Source organism: Seriola dumerili, unplaced genomic scaffold, assembly GCF_002260705.1.
Source record: "Seriola dumerili isolate Sdu_G_001 unplaced genomic scaffold, Sdu_1.0 BDQW01000149.1, whole genome shotgun sequence".
NCBI lineage: Eukaryota > Metazoa > Chordata > Actinopteri > Carangiformes > Carangidae > Seriola > Seriola dumerili.
In genome coordinates, this window is record NW_019174404.1 from 7,261,282 (window position 1) to 7,284,515 (window position 23,234).

Below are 23,234 nucleotides of genomic sequence, written 5' to 3' on the forward strand. Positions count from 1 at the left end.
AACACCAAAACAAACAAGCAGATTCATTCCAACATGAAACATGGACACGTGGAAACACGCAACACAACAAAACTAAAAAGCATCACGTATAAAATTGAAGCATGATGCAGGAAAAAAAACACCAAAAGGTAAAATAACCAGTTTCTATAGTAGTCCTGAAACTCAAATGTACTTAGGACTTCATTTAAAGACCAAACTAAATGAAAACAGGTTAAACATTAAATGTATGTTCATATATCAAACCAAGTCAGATAATTATTTTAAACAGTGTATTAACTTCCAGGGTGACCTGGATCGCCTGAGGCCTGATGCTAAACCTTAGATCTGATCTGATAAAGTGACTGAATAGTTGCATTCAGTACAACTGAAACAGTGATAAGATTTAACAGAGGCTGATGAGTCAAACCAGGAATAAGGAAAATCGGGTGCCAATCTACATCAACTTTTCTGCATCTAAACAGATCCATCTGAAACCACACAGGAGAATGTCACACCCACTCACTGCCGTGCCTGGAAGGAAGAAAGATTAATGAATGGATAGAGGAAAAGAAGGACAGGGCAGAGTTGGTATCTTGTATCCTGGTCTATGTGCAGTCTATGATATTAATGTGGGCGAGAGGAAGAGAGACGGAGTGCATTTGACTTGTAAATATGCCGGTCGGTGGATGAGACGATTCTGAGAGATCTGACACAAGCTGAGATGCCGCTGTTTCTGAAAACACAGTTTGATTATTTAGCGAGTGCCTAGTAACCAACAACCAGAGGTCAAATATTCTATGAAGTTGTTAGGACTATTAATCTGTTGGGTGACCACAGACAATTATAAGTCTAAGAGCTATAGATACTGCACACAGCAGGTTAAAGTAAATGCAAATACTATTATTTACAAATACTATTTGACCAAGGCCCTCTTAGTACTTATACCATACCATTGCAGTATTTGTATAATTTAATGTTTTCCTAATTTCAAATATATAACTGAGTCCACTTAGCATTTGATTTCACTGTCCAGAGACTTCATTGCATTTTCAGTAAGTAATATTTGCAAATCTTTTAGGAAAACAACCAGGTTTAAGACTTTAATATCACAGCTGAGTTCATGCACATACCTCGGTTTCTCAGCTAATAAACTATGGGATAACAGCTAATATGATAATAGCTGAGCTCATATCCATCTATGCATTAGTGGACCAAAGGTCACAGATGTTCTGCTGTTGTTTTAAATTTGCCTTTTAATGAAAAAAAAAATATGGCTGCTAAGGCCCCTTTCGCATACTGCATGTCTGGAGGAATTTGTCTTTTGACATATTTTCAATACTATTACATTAAAATATTCTCTCTGTCTGCTTGTCTGTCATAAGTGAGCATGCACACACACACTCACACACACACTCACACACACACACACAATGGAGCAGCTCACCCCTCTGGCAGGTCTGTGTCATCAGAGGCGGTTGTGGGAGGATGAGTGACGGGCTGTTTAGTGATTTGCATGGCTCCGGTGTTTAAAAGGAGCTGCAGGTGCAGGATTCTCCACACAGATGAATGGAATTCTCTCCAAGCACAGATCCTCTACTACTAGTATTGAAGTACATGAGAAGCTTAGGTAGCCAGTATAGCTTTGATGATTTTCAACAGAATTTGTTGAATAGACATTTTTCTTTGGGGCTGGAAGATTTGAAAACGCCCATTTAGGTCAATATGAAGAATACACAATCGTCTGGTGTGTATTGTCACTTAACATAGAGACAAAAGGGGGAAAAGACATAGAGAGATACCTTCAGTATGGAGACATTCGTATCGACTGGCAACTGAACCAAACAGGCTTTTTGAAATGTCATCATTGATATTTGTGCAGCTCCTTCTCCTGGGGTTAAGGGTCATCAGCACCACAACAGACACATGGAGACACTGTACAGGTATTGTACCATTTTATCCTATTTCATCTCTCCCAACCTCAGCTTTACTCTCTGTTACCTCAGCCCAGTTCAAAACATGTGATGTTCAGCTAATGATTATTCGGTGATTTACAGTTTCATCTAAAAACCTGGGAAACCCCCCCCAGCTAAAATTCTTTTGGATAATTCTAACTGTCTGCATCTGCTTACAGCACGGTGGGAGTGCTTGTGGGTGAAGTACTGCAAGCAATACTAACTTAAATTAACGTCCAAAAACATGTACAGACATTGGATGTGGTTGGGATTCCACAACTGTTCTATACACATCAGAAGATCGATACTACCAGGGCGCAGGTTCATATGATGTCTTCACACTTTCCAATAACAACCCGTATTAAAACCTCCTGTAGCTTCACCACCACCCAGGGCTATTTCTCACACACCGGGGGGGGGGGCATGCTATGTCATTAATTGATTTATTAGTTTATAGCAGTTGTTCTCAACCTCTTCAACTCGCGTCCCCTTAAAACAAAGCTGCTGTATGTCTATTTGAGACACCTTGGTTTAATATGATGAATATTAACCTATGAGCAGTGGTAGAAGAAGTCTCAAGTAAAAGTATGTAATACTAATACTAATACTCGTTGAGAAGTACAAGTATGTAAACGCAGTCAGGAAGATGCACTTAAAGTATTAAAAGTTAAAGTACTCAATGAAAGAAGTGGTCCCAAAGTGAAACCTTCCTTTATCACAACCAATAGACCAAATCTCAATCTTCTTATTAAAAATGAATTGAATTTACAAGGAAGAGCAGCAAACTGTCACATTAGAAAAGCTGGAACCTTGAAATATTTGGTGTTTTTGCATGATCAAAGTGTCAATCAATTTATTTCTTTTGTTCAACTAATCCACTTGTATAAAATATCTGGTGGTTTAATTTATAACAACATATCATATTTTATCATATTTCATTATTTTTCATATTCGTTTCGTCTGCAAAAATCTTACTGTCTTAAGTGACATGTAACTCATGCCATCAATTAACTGCTGTGGAGTAAAGTATATATATAGTAAAGTATTATTAATCACCTCAGGACCCTCAGATTTATTTTGCGACCTCTGCAGGGGGTCCCGACCCTCAGGTTAGGAACCACTGGTTTATAGCATAGCAGTTTCCGCGTCTTCCTGACCTCTTTATTTTCTTATTGTTTGCAGATTTGCTTCCTCTGGATCTCCTGTCTTTTGTCCTCGAGAGGGACACCTCCAAACTTGTGCCCGGGGTGCACATGAAGCAGGCTGGAGGGGTGAGGGGTGTACATTTCTCCAGCCCTCATACTGTCTTGAGCTTTCCCTCCTCCCAGCTGCTGGTGAATTGTGACCTCTTCCCAAAAGAATTCTCCATTGTTGTGACTCTAAAAGTCACTCACGCTGCATCCACGGTGAGCAAGAAGCACCAAGATCTTTTACTTGTATATATGAAAATACTCTGTTACAAGTAAAGGTCCTGCACTCAAATCGTTACTTAAAGTACAGAAGTAAAGCTTATAAACTTGTTATAGATTTTTGAACTCTTAAACTGGAAAGTAACTTGTAACTGTAGCTGTCAAATGAGTAGTGAAGTAAAAAGTACAATATATATTCGCTTCTGATATGTAGTTGAGCAGAAGTAAAAAGTAACATGAAATTAAAATATGCAAATACGGTTGTGTCTAAAACTTTTTCTCATTATTAATTGATCTGCAGATTATTTTGACAATTAGTCCATAAAATGCTAAAAAAGTGTTTTTGGTTTGAAAATTTGAAAATAAACATTTAACTTTCTGTGATTTATTATTGCAGCTCTAAATACAAGTACCTCACGTTTTACTTAAGCACAGTATTTGAGTAAATATATTCTATTACTTTCCACTCCTGCCGAATACAGTGTGCCTTAATGTTTTTCCTATTTGTTGTACAGAGGAATGAATACATCTTTTCACTGATGGAACCAAAAACAGTGGAGAAAAGAGCAGCGGAGGAGAAGGAGAACGATAAAGGAGATGTTTTGGAAAGCAACAAAAAGAGGGGTGTCAGTGGAGAAGAACAAGATGGAGAGGAGGAGAAGAAGAAGGAGGAGGAGAAGCAAGGCAAAAGTAATGAGGAACATGGACGGATCATCCTGGGACTGAGGTTTTCGAGAAAATATCTGCACTTCCTTTTTAAAGGTCACGGAGGGGTCGTAGAGCACTGGGTGTTTCGAGGCACCCAACTGGCTGATAACCAGTGGCACACTCTGGTTTTAACCATTGGTAGTCGCGTGAGGCTCACAGTGGACTGTAACTCACCAGTGGAAATGTAAGTTCCCTTTTTTTTCCCTTTTTGCTCCTCCTGAGTGCTTCTGTCTGTTTTCTGTTGACTGTCTGCCTCCCACCATCCTCTCTTCCTGTTCCTTTTGAATCCCCCTGAGGGATAGTAGATCCTTCACCACAATACAATGGCACTGCTCCAAATCTGTTCACACCCCTGCAGCCATATCATAGTGGCCTGACAGTATGTGATAGATGGTTTTTAGTGGAAACTCCCTCTGGCGCATAGAAGGGAGGAATATCAGCACCCATACAGTACTTATACGATACAATTCATGTCTCATACTTTTCTGTCTCAGACAACAACAGAAGAATGTGAGAGACTACTTTAATTACATACGCTTCATGTTCATTTACAGAAGAAAAACAACTTACTCCAGCTATTAGAAATAATTATATCTTTTTATGGCAAACAGCGTTCCCTCCACGCCTTTCCCTTCAGACCTTAACATTCAGGGATCCAGATTCCACATTGGCAGTCGGGGGAGATGGAAAGGCTTGTTTTCAGTAAGACATATTTTTCCCCATTATTAACTTTAATCACATTAACAAGAAAATAAACTGCCAAACTATTGTAAACTACAAGGTTAATACATTTTTGTGAAAAACCTTTCTATCTTATGTGCTGCCCACGTACAGGGCCTGCTGCGACAGCTGGTTTTGGTTCCAGGTTCGGATGCCACCCGTCAGATTTGCCCCTCTTCCGACCCCCAACTAGCAGCTCTGTCGGTACCACCGCTTCTCTTAGACCTGCCTGTGATGGGGAGGGATGGTGAAAGCCATGGTAACTAGCATTTTACAAGCCATTTCATACTGTATGGCCTCTCTTCTTTCCTGCATCTTTAATTGTCCGCTTGCCCTTGTGCTTTGATCACGTTCTGTCAGAAACGGAGGAGCCAGTGTCAGTGGGGTTGGAGCGCTCCTGCTCAGAGTTGCAACAAGGCCAGCTGTGGTTCAACCCGCTCAGGAAAGGCCTCTACCTCTGCGACGGTACAGCGTGGATCACTGTACTAGAGGGTGAGAACTGTACATCAACCCATCATGAGCAATTTTCTTCTTGGCTTAGGTCTAACATTGATTAAATTTTCACCTCTCCATCTACTCTAGATCACAAAAGACTGGACTATGTATCTGAACATCAGGTCCTAACCACCAGCTCAGAGACACATGATGTGGAGGTATTCATCCACTTATTTAAAAATGAATGTTTATGTATATCTTTTGTGTCTATATTATTGCTTGAATCCTCACTGTACTTATAGCTGAGGAAACCAAAGGCAGAAAGGAGAAGAAACACATCTTTCTTTTGGGGAGTCTAGTGTTTTTCAAGACAATGGTTTCTAAACCAGGTTGTCAGGGAGCCTACAAGGGGTCACGAAATAGATCTATTTGGTCACAGGATAATTACCACAGTGGGAAATAAGAAAAAAAAAAAACTCAGCTCCAAAAAGTTATGTTTAGTCTTCAGCAAGCTCAGTTTTTTTTCCATGTGAAATATTTTATACTTTTACCACTTCAGGCCTCTAAAATATTCTGAGGAAACAGTCTTAAGTGAGAGGAAAATCACTCTTCACAACTCACAGACGTGTATCCTTGTGACAAACGGTCACAAGCAGGAACTGCTGTTCTAGCTGCTCACTTCTCTTTAGGAGATCACTTGTATCTTGCTCCTCTGTTTCAATGTGACACTATCATCTCTAGGATACACTCTCAATTTTGGACGATATATGACTTTTGCACCTGCCTGGTTTGAATGTTTATATTATAAACTGCGTTGGGCAAAAGCATCGGCCGACTGAATGTAATGTAATTATAAATGTGATTATATGTAGGTAGAGAGGTGCACATTCATGAAATTCACAGGGGCAATCTTGGTCGGCTATGATTGATGTTGTTACAGCCCCACTGTTGGTTGGTCTGATTTCTGTATAAAATCTAGTGTAGTCTTAATTTTCACCATTGTGTGATTTTGTTCTTCCATACAATATGACTGTCTACTAAGTTTAAGATATCAGTATCAGTTTTCTTTTTTCTTTAATCCAATCTTCAGGTTTTCCAGGTACCTGGCATGGGTCTGATGGCTGCCATGGCTCACCGCTCCAAAGCCTCCGGCTCTGCTGTGTATCTGTGGACCCACTCAGGATTCAAGCTCTACCAGAATATTACTACCCATGAAGCCCTGGTTTGGAGACACTTCAACATGGGAAAGAAAGTATGATGAAAAGGAAGTAAAAAAGCATTGGAGAGATCACACTACAGTAGAAATAAGCTTTGAAGCCATATTCCCTCTGTCTTGTTTTTTTGATCTAGACATATCTGGTGGTGTCTAACTCTGGGGGAGGGCCACACAATCGTTTTAACAAAGAGTCAGAGATGGACTTTTCTGTGATTTACAAGTGGAGCAAGAAAAGAAAAAAGTTTGTGCGGTTCCAGTCTCTGCAGACCTACTGTGCCCGCGACTGGGAAGCCTTTAACATCAATCGACAAACCTATCTCGCTGTGGCCAATCATAGACAAGGTAAAAACTAAATATCCATCAAATAACTACCTGTTAACTTCCAGAATTTCTGTATTAAATCTGTGTAAAATATCAAAATATTACATTTCTCTGTCCGGTTTGTCTTTCAGGTAATAATAATCACACGATAGACAGTGTGATATACAGGTGGAACAGATTAACAAAGTCTTTTGAGGTTCACCAGATGCTGCCAACCTCAGGGGCCTATGACTGGGAGTTCTTCACTGTCGGACCATACCATTTCCTGGTGGTTGCAAATGCTTTCGATGGAGTGACCACTTCTGTAGACTCTGTCATCTATGTTTGGATCAATGGAAGCTTCCAGGTGTTCCAGACAATTAAGGTATGTGGTGAACATAATAATCACTCAGTTCCAGATGTTTGGTACTACACCGCAATACAGGGTAAATTTGGAAGGTGTTTAAACGTGGGTGGAAAGGAGCACTTTACCGTAACATTTTGCTGCATGATTTCCATACCATTCATTTTCTCACCAGCTGGGCTTTGATTTCCTCTGATGGGATCTGTATTTTTGAGATGAGTATGAAAAACGATCTATCTTGTCTGTGCACACAGAAGGAAGGGAATACGAACAGGGAAAGATAAAGGGGTAATGAAAAGAGAGATGGGGCAGCGAGTAACGGGCGTGTATAAGCATTTAAGACAGAGCCAAAAATAGAGCATGTGGTTTGCCATGATTTGCCTCAGCGATAGCAATGCTTTGACATGTAACTGATAGTGAATCATATATTTGAATCTAGCCACATTTGAGGAGAGAGCGTTGACACATTGATAGTCACATGAGAAACCATAAGGAGATGTGTGATTTAGGGAAACTCCACAGCTGGATACAAGGGTTCACAAGAACACCCTGGGGCAATGGGAAATTAATCACCTGAAATCATTGAGCGAGAAAGAAAACATAATTTTGACACCTTTTAAACCATGCTAACAGTGTGGCTGCATAGATGCCATGTCAGTCAGTCAAACCGTCAGTTGGTTGGTTCCACCACTTTGGTCCAGCCTGGAATAGCTCAACTATTGAATGGATTGCCATAAAAGTTTATACAGACATGCATGCATGATCCCCAGAGGACCAATCCTATTGAGGTTGCTGGTCCTGTGGTTTTCCCTCTAGTGCCACCACGATGTTGAAATTTGTGATTATAAATAAAATATCTCCACAACTGTTGGGATGGATTGCCATGAAATTTTATTTAAACTTTCAGGTCCCCACCAGTTTAATGATCCCCTCATTCATCCTCTTGTGCCACCACCAGGTCAAAGTTTTCACTTAGAAATGTGTGCAATAACTTTGGTGCTAATCAGAAAATGCTAGCATGATTAACATTATACCTGCTAAATATAAGCATGTTAACATTGTCACTGTGAGCAATGTTAGCAAGCTGATGTTAGCATGTACTGTAGCTCTAAGCACTGCTGCGCCTAAATACAGCCTCACAAAGCCATATACTCCTCTCATATCTCCTTTCATGTTTTAACACTGTTCAGACTTCCACCACACTGACAGTATGTTGTCTTTCTTACTGTCAATCTAGACATTTTGCGCCACAGACTGGGAAATGTTTCAGATTGGTGGCAGAGTCTTCTTGGTTGTTGCCAATGGACACAGACTCCATGGTAACGGACCAAGTCGATACGCCATCAACTCCACTATCTATGAGCTTGACATGAATGGACAGCTATTTGTCCGCTTCCAGGACATTGTCACCTACAGGTACATATCTGCAAGCATTATACACAATATACACACAGATAGATTACAGGAACACTTCCTGGCATTTCACCCTCTTGTAATCATGTAATCACCACATACCTTTATGTCTCTCCAGTGCAGTGGACTGGGAGTTCTTCAGCCTCGGGGAGGAACATTTTCTGGTTGTCGCTAACTCCTTTAACGGAGAATCCTACTCTCTCAACAGCATTCTCTACAGGTAGTCAACTTGTCAACAACACCCCTCCCAGTGTGAAATAATTCACCCATACTGATTGCTATGTAACTTAGTGAAATCATCTCAGGGACATACACCTACACTGTTGTAATGTAGATTTATTTTCTTCCTGTGGGCCAGACTAGTGAAAGCATACCAGCACTTTTGACACGTGAGGATTCACTAGGAACTAGGAAATAATCCACAGCTAATTTTTGATCCTGAGCTATTTTTAAGCAGATGCAAATACACATTTGATTTGATTCCTCTTCTCTGTTTGTTTTTAGATGGCAGGGATATGAAGGCTTTGTTCCTGTTCATTGGCTCCCAACCATTGGGTGCAGTGACTGGGAGTTTTTCAGCTTTAAAGGAGAATCATATCTGATCTACTCTAGTGCCAAAGCACCTCTCTCCAAAGTGTTCAAACTGAAAACCTATTAGGCAAAAGAGTGTGCACATGGCTTTGTGAACTGTGTGTGTGTGTGTGTGTGTGTGTGTGTGTGTGTGTGTCTGTGTCTGTGTCTGTGTGTGTGTGTGTGTGTGTGCATGTCATTCTTTGTAAGGGTGTACATTGTCCCTTTGTGTCTGTGTTTTTGTGTGAGAAAATGTATGCAATAATGTTTGAAATGTGTGTGTGCCTTTACAAAACTGTGCTTGTCCACAATTTCAGGGTCAACCTCAATTACATACTGTCAGGGTTTTAGCAACCATTAAAGCCATGTCCTTAATGTTATTTTTGGGGGTTATCCAGTGGGTTTTAACAACCTGAGGAGGACATTGCATTCAACAACTACACAGAAATTGCACATGGTGGATTTTGAAGAATTATTCTGATATTCCTTAGTGTAAATATCTTTGTATTTTATGGTTTTAGGCAAGAAACATTAAGTTAAATTGACATATGATAAAAGGATTAATCTAGCGTTTTTATATTCTTGCAGCGTGGAGACAGTTTTGAAACTGCATTTAGATCATCATGTAGGGAGATAAAATTAACAGAAAATGTAATTCAACAGTTAAACCAATTAGTAAAATAAGAAAAAAAAAGTAAAATAATTACAGAGTTTTTTTTTGTGGTGACTACTCAGAAAATCTCCCAGGGGTTTTGGCTGGGGTAATTTGGTATAATGACTAACCCTGCATACAGTTATCCCACAATATTAACTGTTTGGGCTAGGTTAACATCTAAACCTCATTTTAAAAAGAAAATTTAGTGTGCACAAGAATTCTATGAGAATATGTCTATTTGTGTGCATTTTCTTACAGAAACGGACAGCCTCTAAGATTCCTATATTTCCGTAAAAGCATTTTATATTGAAATTATATTTAACATTTTGTTTATCTAGTGGAATGTGTTCTCTCAAAAAGACTTGGACTGATTGTAACTTTTTGCCTTTGACTGCATGAATTATACATATATATGTAAAAGTGAAAGTAAATTATTGAAATTACAATAAACCAGACTTATTATATGCAAAACAAGGGTTGTTTTTATATTGTCTAATCTTCAGATATGTTCAGTTAGAACATAGGCAACAAGGGTAGCAAGATCAAAAGTACATGTTTTCATTCCAAGTCATTTCGTCTCCAATCAGATAACTGGTGAGATCTTTGATTGGTATGCAACCCTACACACATGGCCGTGGACACATAACTGCCATCAACTATACTGGCAACTGTGAAACGTGTTTTGGTGCTGTCAGACTACAAGTCCCATGACCCTTTTGTAACGTCTAAGAGAAGAATTGTGGGAAATGTAGTTTTTGTGGCAGTATATTTTCCTGCTGTTTAAAGAGATGTAGCTAACAAATATTATGGTCGTACCAGTGAAGTGAAGTGACAGAAAATTACAGAAATTACAAAAGACTGAAAAATGCTTATATGCATTGGCCAGTTAATATGTAAAGAAAATATCGTCAGTTATATTCATTTTAAGCATGTATGCTAACCAGGTGTGATACTACAAGTACCAGAATGCACCATTACATTCTCTGCTAGGAAGAAACATGGCTGCCTACTGTTCACCGACGATATCTGTATTTACGTTTCGTTTATTAACTGTTATAAGACCGACAGAGGAAGAAAGAGCCATTGTCCGAAGCAATTTTGAGTAACAGTTTACTTAAATCAGTCCTTGCAGTTTCGGTAAGAGGGCGCCATTTTTTAGTCGTAGATACATTGACGGTTAACGTTACGGAGAACCTGATTTTTTTTTTACATTTTCGCTGAGCTGTCAAGCTGCTCATCAGTGTCCTGCTGTTGATTTGCCTTTTGTTAGCGTGTTAAGCTACGTGAATAACATAACTGCGAGGCCAACGCATATACATCCGGTAATAGTCGATATGTTCAGCCCCGTGAAGTCCTCTTATTTCAGAGTCAGCCCGGCCATTGTCAACAGAGAACTCGGCAAGACCAAGATGAGATAGCAAGAGGGCACATCGGAGTGTTAAAACACGGTTTACTACGAGGCTGAGTCCCAGCATAACTGAGAGAAAACTGAGTTAAAATAAAGAAAACTCGCACGCCATGTTTGGGAATCTTTTCGAAGAAGATGAGGAGGAAGGCTTCTCTTCCACTTCCTCCAAAGGGAGAGTTTCAAAGGGGGGAGACGAGCCGCCTCCAGCTCGAGGAAGAAGCAATCTGTGCGGCATCAAGAACCAGGGAGGGACGTGCTACCTGAACTCTCTGCTTCAGACCCTGCTGTTCACCCCAGAGTTTAGAGGTAAGGACAAGTTACTCTTCCTTTGGTAGGAAGAGACTGAGGTCCACCACTACAGAAGCCAAACATAGTACAGTTAACTATTTATTTACTTATTCATTGTTTTGTGTGTATCTTTGCAGAGGAGCTGTTCAGTTTGGAGCCAGAGGAGTTAGGATCCCTGGAAGACAAAGAGAAACCAGGGGCCAAAGTATAAATATAAATATAAATTGCAAGGTGTCTAAGGTGTAACAACGTATGTGTGTGTCTTTGTGAAGGGTAATGAAGCTTTCCCTTCTTTTCCTCAGGTGAGAGTGATCCCACTGGAGCTCCAGAGACTGTTTGCCCGTCTGTTGTTGGTGGACCAGCAGAGTGCCTCCACTGCCGACCTCACTGACAGCTTTGGCTGGAACAGCAGCGAGGTCTGTTCCCGTTATCTTTTTCAGTGAAATGGAGAAAGGGAAGCTCAGGTTACACTTCTCAATTCCGAGATGCATCTACTCTCCAGTCTGATCATGAAATACATGCTGAAATTCACCAAAGCGGTTTTCAGACTTACTAAATAGTGGTCAGGTCAGCACCCTATTTAGAATTTGAGTTTGTGTGGAGGCATTTATGCAAAATAAATTTGTGAAGAGGGATAATGAAATATATAAATATAAAAACATGAAGGGAGAGAAAGAAACAGAATTTGAACCAGAGCTCTAAAATCAATCGCTCAAAATGGAAAGTGTAACCTAAGCCCTAGCTGGGAGAGGTGAGAGTGACTGTGCACATAATACATGAAAATGTTGAAAAGTTGCTGTGTGTAATGTTGGGTTCAAAGTAAAGAGTGACATGTTGTGTACTGATCCCTTACTACAAACTGATTTTACAGAGGTTTTACAAATATTTATTGTGTTCTCAGTGGTAAAATGAATTAAGTACACTCAATAAAATCAATATGTGTGAAGAAGCTGCTTTCTATTGGAAAAGAAAAAGTAGTTGGTGTTATTATGTTTTGTGGTTGACGTCTTGCATGATTTTCTGTTAAGTATAAAACTGAAATGCATTGATTTATTCTATAATAACAACAAAAACATTATATTATAAAAAGTGTTACGCACTGCAAACTATTTGTACATAATATAGCATTAGGACACAGCACATGTCTTTCTGTCCCTGATTTGATCTTTTCTGTTGTCCTCCTCTTTTAGGGGACAAATCAGCATGACGTGCAGGAGCTGAACAGAATTCTGTTCAGCGCTTTGGAGCACTCTCTTGTGGGCACCACTGGTAGTACATTTATTCACCGGCTCTACCATGGTACCATTGTCAATAGCATTGTCTGCAAGGAGTGTGGAAATGTCAGCCAGAGACAGGTGTGTCCATATGCCATAAGCCTCTATGCCTCTCTGACCTGGCTGCTTTTGTAAAGTTATATTTTGTCCATTAAAAAAAGTTGTAAATATGTTTTATGTCTTCTGCCAAGTAAGATTTAATAAAATTGATGCCTTCCATTACAGGAGATATTGTAGTAGTACAAAGATTTCCAATTAACCCACATCTGATGTAAATGTTTATTTGTGCCTTCTATAGGAGGACTTCCTGGACCTGACGGTGTGTGTTTGTGGCGTGTCTAGCCTGGAGGAGGCTTTGTGGAACATGTTTGTGGAGGAGGAGTTGTTTGAGGGCAATAACTTGTACCGCTGTGCACAGTGTGACAGGCTGGTCACTGCTGCCAAGGTCAGATTGTGCTAACATAATAACATTATAATGATATTAAAATGTTTTAATATTTTTTTTCACTGTTTCTCACCTTCCTTTCTTTGCTCATTTTGCTATTATTCAGTCTGCTAAGCTGAAGAAGCTCCCTCCATTCATGACCATGTCTTTGCTGAGATTCAGCTTTGACTATGCCAAATGTGAGCGATACAAAGAGACAGGACGCTACAGCTTCCCCCACACCATCAACCTACAGCCATTTTGTGAACGGGTACCTGACAGATTTTAACACTCTGACCTCACTTTTGTTCAGATTCGGCACAATTAACAGAACCTTTTTATTTCAATTATTGTTATTATTTTTCCATTTTCTTGGTTTTCAGGCTCAGGTTTAACTTAATGTTGGAAGGCTTGGTCACACTAAGATGTCTTAAAAAGTAAACTATTATGTGTTCCTCTCTTACAGACTGATGGAGAGGACTCTGATTACACTTACAACCTGTTCTCTGTGATTATCCATAAGGGCGGCTGCTATGGTGGCCATTACCATGTTTATATCAGGGACATTGACGAGCTCGGTCAATGGGAGCCACCGGTGAGAAAAAATAAAAAAGCAAACAGGAGGATTAAAAACAAAAAACACAGATTTTAGTACAAATAAGAAGTCATTATTTGTACTCACATTTTAGAATATAAGGTGCCGGTACTGACAAATGGCTAATTGGTCATTGAGAATAGTTTATCAACATCTGCAAGCCTTTGAATGTGTGCACTGGAAATGGCAGCATCTCTGTGTTGTTGTTAGGAGGAGAACTGCAAACCTAAAACTCAGAGGAAAGTCAAGGAGGAAGTCAAGGAAGTGTGTGAGTCAAAGCTGCAAGAAGATGACCCTTTGTCTGTCCTAACAACTATAATTGCCCAGGTACTGCAACAACACATTTTTTATCTAGTTCTCATACATGTTTTATTCTTCCACACCAGTGACAGCCATGGCTGGAGGGATTATGTTTTCAGGTTGTCCATCTATCTTTCTGCAGGTGACAAATTAAAGGAAAAACATATAGTGTCTTATTGAAGCGTTAGTCTTCATTACATATACTATACTACTGTATATGAGTTTATACAGACATGGATGTAAACTGCAACTGTTTGGCTTAGGTATACAACTGCAAGGTGTTAAGTCAAGTTTTTGTATGGAGTCAGTGGTATAGGAAAAATGAATGAATTAGGTGGTGTTCATTTCCCGTCTACTAGGACCCATCAAAGAGTGTCCTGGTGGACCAACTGGGCCAGAAACTCATGGATAAGATTGGTTCATCCTGGAGCAAAAAGTTCAGGAAACACTATGGTCCCATAGGAAAGGTATTTTTGGTTTCTTTGCTAATGATCAATGGTGTCCTTTTGGGCTTAAATCAGTTTGTCTGTTCCATTTTTCTTATTTCTTCTGCCTATAAATGTTGTTTTTCTCTACTTATTTCTCTTCCAATGCAGTTCCTGCAGTCCCACAATGATGTGTTCATGTTGGTGTCCAATGGTACCAGAGTAGCACTGAAGACAAACCTGCCAAGCCCAGTGACTGAGCCCCCTGGCCAAACAGAGCAGACCACTAACTCTGATCCTTCAGCAGCTTCAGACCCAGGAGCTACTGACCAACAGGAAGGACTGGTCCAGAAACCAGAACCTGAACCAGGGGTACAATAGCAAATCACACTTAAGCAGGAATTCAGACTTATAAATGACATTTATCCAGTGTAAAGCCTTTTGAATTTCTTTTCCTCGTTTTTCCTAGTTTCCTCGTGGACATCTTGTGATTACTTTTCATGCCTGTTTCTCACGGTGTAACATCCTGTCTGTCAGCAGGGTAGCCACTGGTTTGACCTTAATGACTCTGCAGTGACCTCCATAAGGGAGTCTGACATAGAGAAGCAGTTCCAGGGTAAAGAGAGTGCATACATGCTGTTCTACAGAAAAACACAGCTGCACAGGCCCAATGAAGGTAATGGACGCCGGTTTTCATTTGTAATGGAAACTTTATATCTGCCCAGTTGGGTTGAGTGGGTTCATGTCAAAAAAATAATCATTGGTTTCATCCTGATAACTCATTAATAGTGTTGGCATTTACCAAGTTAATAGCAGATTGAGTAGTAAGATGACTAAAATGTGTATATTCACAATATTTTTATTTATTTATTTATTTTTTTACATTTTCAGCTTTGACCAATCCACAATATAAAGTTCCTTCTCACCTCGTCCAGATGGCTCAGGAGGAGAACGTCAAACTGCAACAGATGCGGTACAGAAACACAGTCATATATTAAACTATTATCACATTACACCTCAATTTAATCAGTTCTACCTGACAGTTCAGTCTCAATCTATGGGCGGTTCAGAGGTATCTATAATTCCTAAATCAGTAAATGTAAGAGTCAAAAAAGGAAAGGTATATGAAAAATGGTTTGTTGCAAAAATGATTGTTATGAATCTGTATTGTTTCCGTTACAGTGAGAAGTTTGAATCCACCAATAACACAGTGGAGCTGCGCCTGCACCTGGCACCCTGTTACCGCCTAGAAAACGGAGCCCTGCAACCAGCCAACAAAGAGCACAACGGGAGCACCGCCCTCAGTTTTGACCGTAGAAAGACTGTAGGAGACCTACGGTTAGCTATTTACCAGGTAACGTTATTCCTAAAATCAATTAAGTGTTTTAAATCCTAAAAAAAAATTGCGGAAATAAACTGCGTATTTGTGTTTTCATATGTGGATTTGTCTATTCAGATGCAGGAACTCTGGGAAGGGGATATGGCTTTGACTGTGGCCAAGAGTTTTCCAGCTGGTCTACACCTCTACAATACTCTCACAGGTGAGACATTACTTCAATACTAATACTACAATACTTCAAGAGATTTTGTACATCTCTCTAATGTCTTTCTGGTTGTGTTTCTCTTTCCAGATGACAACGTCTCCCTGTACAGCGCAGGCATCTACACAAACTCTGACCTGTTTGTGTGGAACGGCAGAGAGGTGAAGAAAAGCATCGTCCATAACAAACATGCTCAAACGTCAAGATCCAGATTAACTCACTTTTATGCTGGTTTTTATCTCCGCAGGTGTGTGGTGCGACTATCCTGACTGGAGCTGAGTGGGAGCCCGTGCTGCTGAATGTAGTCCGTCCCTTTTTGGGTGAAGATGTGGAGCAGGAGGTGGGGGACGGGGTGGAGTGTGAGGAGAGCGGAGGTGGTTATGAAAATGGGGGGCTAGGACTTAAAAAGGAGGCGAGAGGGTTTGCAGGAGGTGTGACACTTGGGGAGGTGAAGGAGGCACTGGGGGAACCTAAGGAGAGTCTGCTATGCCAGGAGCATAAGGGAGGAAAGAGAAGAGAGCAGGGGGCAGGAGAAGGAGGAGGGGCGAGCGGATGGAGAGTGTTCCCACCCGATGACATGCAGCGGACGCTAAAGGAACTGTCGCTGAAAGATGGAGACGCGCTGTTGGTGCTGGAGCCACAGTCCTTCGACAGCAGGTAAAACTCCCTGCATTATGTAGTATGTGTGGTTTTCTTTACGTATGTGTTTTACAGCTGTCGTCTTTGTTTAGTGTGTTCACCCTCAGTGGAGACGTGGTCACTGTGACTACACCATCTGACTGCCGCTGGCTCCAGGTGGAGTTTCGACCACATGGAGGAAGAGGAGCTGAAGGGGAGGGGGAGGAGGAGGAGAGGAGGAAAATTAAGGTTCCAGCCACAGGAAATATGGTCAGTAATTTTTGTGCTTCTGTTTTTGCTCTGTCTTGTTGTCTCTTCATCCTCTTTATCTTTCCACTCAAAAATTTAGTCTTGTTTAATGTGTCTCTGCTACAGCTGCTGTGTGAGGTGAAACAGAGGGCCATAGAGGAGCTGCAGCTACAGGAGCTACGCCCAGGCAAGTTGCTCAGTGTTACACATATCTATGTTCCCAACCCTCCATTATTAGTCAGGGTCAGTTATTACTGTATATGCAGATGCTGAGTCCCAGTCTGATTTTGGTATTTGTTTACATTATGCAGCAGCACATGAACACTTCAGAAAGCTTAAAATCTCTTCAGCTATAATGTGTAAGTTCAATTGTGTGTTTGTCATTAAGGTTATACTTAAAGGTGGTGTTGCACTGAACTACACTATATTGAGAGGTGTTTCTAACTTTTTTTCCTCCCTATGACGGGATCAGAATATTAAAAACACATCTGAATATAATGGAGTCCTGCACAACACCACTGATAGATATGACCTGTATGTTAACACATGTCAAAATATAGACCTAACAGTTATATTATAAGTGTATTTGAAAGATGCGATAAATCAGACTATGCCTGGTATTGACCACGAAACTTGGCTCAGGACCTCCCGAGTTTCTTCAAGTAATTTGTGTTTGGATTCTTATATTGACTCTTTATATGTTCAAATTCTTCATTCAGCTGTTATTTCTGTCTCACTGACCAGGTGCACAGTACTGTCTGAGACAGGTGGACTGCTCAGGGAAACTCCTTCCTCCAGGTACTTAGTCATCTGCTACCTTGGGGGTGATTTTAATGGTGCAGATAACTAAAAGCTGGAAATCCCCCCTCATTTTAACAAAATATTAAGATACACATTCCTTTACACTGTCCCCTCGTCAAAATTTTTAAAAGGTACTATCCCTTCCTGTAATTTTTCTTTTTTCATCATCTGTCTTTGAAGTTGTAGCAAACATTTACTGAGGTGCACTTGTTGTGTTACTGACAGTGTGCGAGGAGCTGAGTGTTCGGGATGCAGGAGTGCGACTCATGACCACACTCACTCTCTGTCCGGGAAATGCCCCCAAGGCTTCACAGGTGTGTGTTTTTATTTGAAATCTTCAATGAATCCTTTGTATTTGCAGCTGCACAGGTGAAAGTTACAGAACCTTTAAGTGCCAGTAAAGTATCTTATACCACCAAGTCGAGGAGTTACAAGCGATTTAAATATTTGACTGATGTTTGGAGATGTTTCTCCCTGTGTTTCAGCTTTTCTTGCATTTCTCTGTGGGCGCATCGCCCTCTGCTGGCATGGAGATGGACATAATCGTGGAGGAGACTTGTACAGTAAAAGAGGTGAAGGAAAAAATCTACTTGTTTTCTGCAACATTCATAATGTGCTGTTTTATTACTGTGTTTTTTTTAAATTTCATTTAAATTTTATTTAATCATATTGTTATTTGCAGTGTCTAAAGGCAATGCTGGATGCTGTCGGACTTGATGGTAAAACTACAGCTTTTTCTTCCTGTTGTTTACCAAAGTGTGTGTAACTTGCATGTAATGTAGACTACCACGGCTTTTGTGAGACTAATCAAAAGGGTATTTTACTGTGGTGCTTTGCTGCAGTATCTGGTTTGTAATGTCATTTAAATGTGTCCTTGCAGGAACCTGTTGGCACTTGAGGAGGCTCGATTGGTGTGAAGAGGTTGGCGAGCCACTTATGGATGAGGTGAGTGGCTGACCGTAGTGTAAATAAGATGTAATACCTAAATCAATCAGTGAACACAGATATCTTTTTTTTGTTTGTTTTCTCCTGTTAACCTGCATATGTACATGTTCACTTTTTTTTTAAATGATGTTAAGCACCAGGAAAAAATAATTGCTGACTGAACACTACAAAAGTTCTGAACTCTGACTGAAAACTTGCATATAAAAAACAGAATTTTTTCTTTATTGAATAATGTTCAGATTATTCTCTCAATTAATGGATTAATCATGTGGTCTATGAAATGATACAAAACTGTGAAAATTGTCCGTCACAGTTTCCTAAAGCCCAAGGCGATGTCATCTGATTGTCTGTACTGTCTAACCAGCAGTCCAAAATGTAAAAATTATTAAATAAAGACTCAGAAAAGCAAATCCTCACAAATATCAAACTGTAACTGGGGAATGTTTGACCATTTTAATTTAAAAATTACTTCAATAATTAGTTGATTATATAAATAGTTGCTGATAATTTTATGTCTATCACCTAATCATTGCAGCTCTAAGTAAAAGGCAATTATAAAATGTTTATACTATATTAATTAATTATATGAATTCCTCTCTTGTTTTTCCATCAATATGTCAGTCCACATGTTAACTGCAACCTTTTATTCTCAGGATGCTTGTCTGTCAGAGCTCAAGATAAGCAGTGGAGAGACATTAGTCGTCACAGAGGGACAACTTCCTCCGAAGGTACTTAAATGTTTTTTGGCTGGAGATTCACAATATGTTATAGCTTTCCTCTCTCTTTAGCTGTTGTTGTCTCTTTTTCCCTCAGGGTTTTCTTAAGTTATCCATGTGGCTGTATGTGGATCCCAAAAACATGGAAACAGATTTTAATCCAACTGACAATGGACACGCTGAGGAGCAGATGCTGGAGGCAGTTGAAACACATTGTCACTCGCCTCCTCTTTGTGGTGGCAACATGGTGGACCTGAGAAGTGTAGGACAGGTGGAGATATCAGACGAAGCCATGTTGGAGGATCTCAAGACTCAGGTAGAGTCTAGATTCTGATTCTGTCCGACTGACAATGAGAACAAGTTCTCTTTAGCCAAGACTAAATCTGATGTTCACTAATTCAGGGTCACATCCACTATGTGCTATAGTCTAAGAAGGGCTCTTATTTAAATATTTCTGCCATCATATATCACTAGTTGTGCTGTTATTGTTCTTTTGCTTGGGATCAGGTGTAACAGTGAGGCATGTGATTTTGCTGCTTTTCTCTACCAAAAGTGCTTCTCTTACTGTACTTCATTGTCTACCTCTGTATCAGGTGTTGACGCTGCCTGCTCTCCAAAATGTGTGTGTGCCAACCACTGCATTCATGCGCGTATGGCAGATGGAGGGACTGAGGCTGGCACGAATCCTCAGAGGACAACAGCTGACGCTCAGGTATGACCACTTTTTTGGCAGTTTTATAATTGAAACCCATCAGATTATTTTCATCAGGATGCATACAAAAAGTTTGAGTCATTACTTTTTTCTTCTGTTTTCTTGTGATCAGGAAATTGAAGCTAATCAGTGGTACAGACATTTGCGTGCAACAGCTGCTGAAAGAGGAGGATCTTGGGTAAGGTTTAAGATGTAACTAATCCTTTGGTATCCCACCATGAGAAATAGTTCAAGAATTAAGCCTCTCTGTTGAAATCTTTGCTTTCACTTGTGTTTGTAACACATTTGATTCCTTATTTCCCCCTCTTCCTAAGACCCAAGGAAGTGTTGCTAAATGTTAAGATGGGAGTACCAGGGGAGAGGTGTTACTACCCTCCAGAAGAGCTGATTTGGGATGCATCCCGTGATTCTTCTCCTCGCTCTCTACGTACTTGTCTAGCTGCACACTACGGCCTCTCTCCTGACTCTCTGCTGTTGGCAAAGCACCAGCCAGACAAACACACATGGGAAGAAATATCCAACTGGGTAGGAATACAAGTTTTTTTGGGTATATTTATATGTATGTCTTTACTTCTTTGAATTTTTAATAGAAAAGTTGGTAGAGGAAATGGTAAAGTATCATACTCCTCTGGAAGAACACTGCAGAGGAATGTTGACTGCGTAAAATGTGGCTAATAATAAGAGATCTGACCTTGATCATTCAGTTCATCGTTTCATCAGGAACTTTTATTTTTTATTTTTATTTTATAAGCAAGAAATTATATGCAAATCTCAGTATTCTTGTATGTGTTGCTCATTCCTGGTCACATTATCAGTGAATAATAAGCCTTTTGTCTTTTACTTTCAGAGCCAGCAGGTTTCCAAAAAGAAAAAGAAGAAGAGAACAGAATCACTACTGGGAGCACCATTCCACCTCAAAGATGGCGACACAATCGGCATCAAGGTACTAATACAACCCTGCTGTGTTCATAAAGAGTCAGTTTTGTTTTTGTGTAAGAAACGCTCAGTCTGTTTTTGATTTTTCTTTTCAGAATCTTTTGATTGACAAGAACAGGGACTTCATCACTTTGGAGGATGAGCAAGGGCAGCAAAGGCTCAGAGAGCAGGCAGAGCAACGCAGGAAAGGGTGGGACTTCTTCACTTTAATTTGTCACATGTCGTAGTTGGGAAAATGTTTGTTACTTTGTGTAACATTTATAGATGTTACTGCTTCAACTGTGTGCGGGGAAAAGGAAGTCCAAGTATTTATTATTTGGCAGTCACCTCATGGCCACAGTGACTCATAGCTCTGAAACCACAAAACTGTCCATTCACTCTGATTATTCTTATTTTTATGTAACATGTCATTCCCTTTCTTATGTTTAGAGGGGAGACTGTGGGTGCTGATGGTGCCGGACTACAGAAGAAGGCTGGACGGACCAAATCCAGGAAGCCAGAGGTGGCACTGTCAATCAGTGTTGGGGAGTTCAGATAGCACCCCACTCCCCTAGGTGTATGGACAAATCAGTACTACCTGTAAAACACAAGCACACAGGTGCCACGTTGCAGTTAGGACAATCCACCTGACATAAGTCTTGTGCCATTTTTTTTTTCTCCACACATCTTTTAAAACTGACAAAATCAATCTAAATTCCTATCTGCTTCCCCTCTGAATGATTTATTTTTGGCAAAGGAAGAGAGAGAATTTCTTCTTTGGCACTTTGATTTGCTGTTTTGTAAAAACTGGCTATAATTTGCATTATTTCTATGCAAAATTACTGGATTTTTTATTGGATGACCCATGTTTGTCTTGCTTGTCTTTTACAAGCTCTTAGTATGACAACTGCCACACATGCCCTTTATCGAATTTAATTTCTGTTTTTATATTTTCTGAGGGAGATGTGTGACCTTCAGGACAACAGATTTTTGCTGCATCCACCAGTAGCTAATTTGTAACCTTTATACTGCAAGTATTTCTTTTGCAATCACAAACCTGCAGTGAAATACTGCACTGAAGCTTGTGCTAACTCTCAAACACTGCCGCAGTTAAACTGTAGCAATCAGGGTGAAAATGTATAGTGGTAGCCACCAGCCAGTGGCTTTTAAATTTTGGCTTCCTTTTAACCAATTTTCCAGTACAACAAGCCACTGCAGTAGGGAATCAACCATCACTAAGTCCTGATGTTCTTTATAAGGTAATTGGTTGTACAAGAAGTGACTCTCATTTTTATAATAAACCTGTCACTGTGCGCCATTAACAAAAACCTTTACCTGGATCATGGGCTCTATAGATGGGCTTATTTTAGGTTGACAAGGGAGAGGAGAGACAGGCCTTAACATGGAGAAGCCTCAGTGCTGCTCTGTCCTCCCTACCTCACTCTCTGCCTCTCTCACTCTACCTCTGCTGCCCTGTTATTGTTTTTTTTTTTTGGTCTAATTTGTAATTTTCCTAACCCTCAACTGTTGCCCTGCTCTATTACAGTAAACTACAGTTAAAGTATTGAGAGACATTTATGACACATTGTTTAATGTTTTGGCTCTGTGTATTTTACAATTTGGGTGTAAAATGACACATCAGCTGCAGGGTGAAAGTGGAGATTTATTGTCCTTCATTGGACATTATCCACCCTTGATATAACTGAATATCAAAGAAGACACATTGTGTTATATAACCATATATAATGCCAGATGAATTTGTTCACTTCTGCTCCAGAAATATACTGTAAAACTTCTCTCCTTGATTATGTAAAGGTAAAGGTCCCTGATTTACAAGTTTTAATTGAGGAACATTTAATGTTTCATTTGCATGCACTAAATGTGAACTTCAGGGAAGTAAAAATAATTCTTTAGATAACTTATTTGAAGAAAGTGACAAAATAATTGTATTACTGTATGAATTGTGGTGTTTTTTTTGGGGAGGATTTGATTTTGGGGAGGAAATTTTTTTCTATGCTGCTTCATGTGTTAATCTGGTCTTCATCCAGTGCCAAGAATTTGCAAGTAGAAATGATTTTTTTTTTTATTTGTTTGAAACGGATGCATAAAATCTACAATATACTCAGCAATAGTGAAATTTAATTTTGTATCATGTATCATTTACTATGTGTTATTGATTACATCTTTGGTGTTATTGATAAGGACTGATCTGCTGAATTATGACAGTGGACATCTGTTTGTATCCGTTTCAGATTGTATTTGCAGAAAGTATTTTATCAACAATAAAGGTATTCAGTAGTAA

General features: G+C 39.9%; 2 protein-coding genes across 2 annotated transcripts; both read left to right on the forward strand.

Annotated features, from left to right (window-relative positions):
• The first annotated feature begins 1,409 nt into the window (after positions 1 to 1,409).
• Positions 1,410 to 9,154, forward strand: LOC111225818 (thrombospondin-type laminin G domain and EAR repeat-containing protein-like). The gene is made up of 14 exons (XM_022750850.1): positions 1,410 to 1,434; positions 3,114 to 3,337; positions 3,856 to 3,894; positions 4,039 to 4,232; positions 4,660 to 4,750; positions 4,883 to 5,027; positions 5,129 to 5,260; positions 5,351 to 5,421; positions 6,294 to 6,455; positions 6,554 to 6,761; positions 6,872 to 7,104; positions 8,321 to 8,499; positions 8,615 to 8,716; positions 9,001 to 9,154. The coding sequence occupies exons 1-14, from the start codon at positions 1,410 to 1,412 to the stop codon at positions 9,152 to 9,154; spliced, it is 1,959 nt and encodes a 652-aa protein (XP_022606571.1).
• Positions 9,155 to 10,775: 1,621 nt separating this feature from the next.
• usp40 (ubiquitin specific peptidase 40) lies at positions 10,776 to 23,234 on the forward strand. Its single transcript, XM_022750581.1, has 31 exons — positions 10,776 to 11,435; positions 11,555 to 11,622; positions 11,720 to 11,833; positions 12,608 to 12,772; positions 12,990 to 13,136; positions 13,243 to 13,386; positions 13,582 to 13,710; positions 13,921 to 14,037; positions 14,370 to 14,477; positions 14,607 to 14,807; positions 14,976 to 15,111; positions 15,327 to 15,408; positions 15,618 to 15,789; positions 15,892 to 15,976; positions 16,067 to 16,137; positions 16,224 to 16,633; positions 16,708 to 16,864; positions 16,970 to 17,030; positions 17,588 to 17,641; positions 17,870 to 17,958; positions 18,130 to 18,216; positions 18,327 to 18,363; positions 18,525 to 18,589; positions 19,243 to 19,317; positions 19,403 to 19,621; positions 19,899 to 20,017; positions 20,130 to 20,195; positions 20,332 to 20,542; positions 20,865 to 20,960; positions 21,049 to 21,143; positions 21,383 to 23,234. The coding sequence occupies exons 1-31, from the start codon at positions 11,240 to 11,242 to the stop codon at positions 21,489 to 21,491; spliced, it is 3,885 nt and encodes a 1,294-aa protein (XP_022606302.1). The 5' UTR covers positions 10,776 to 11,239; the 3' UTR covers positions 21,492 to 23,234.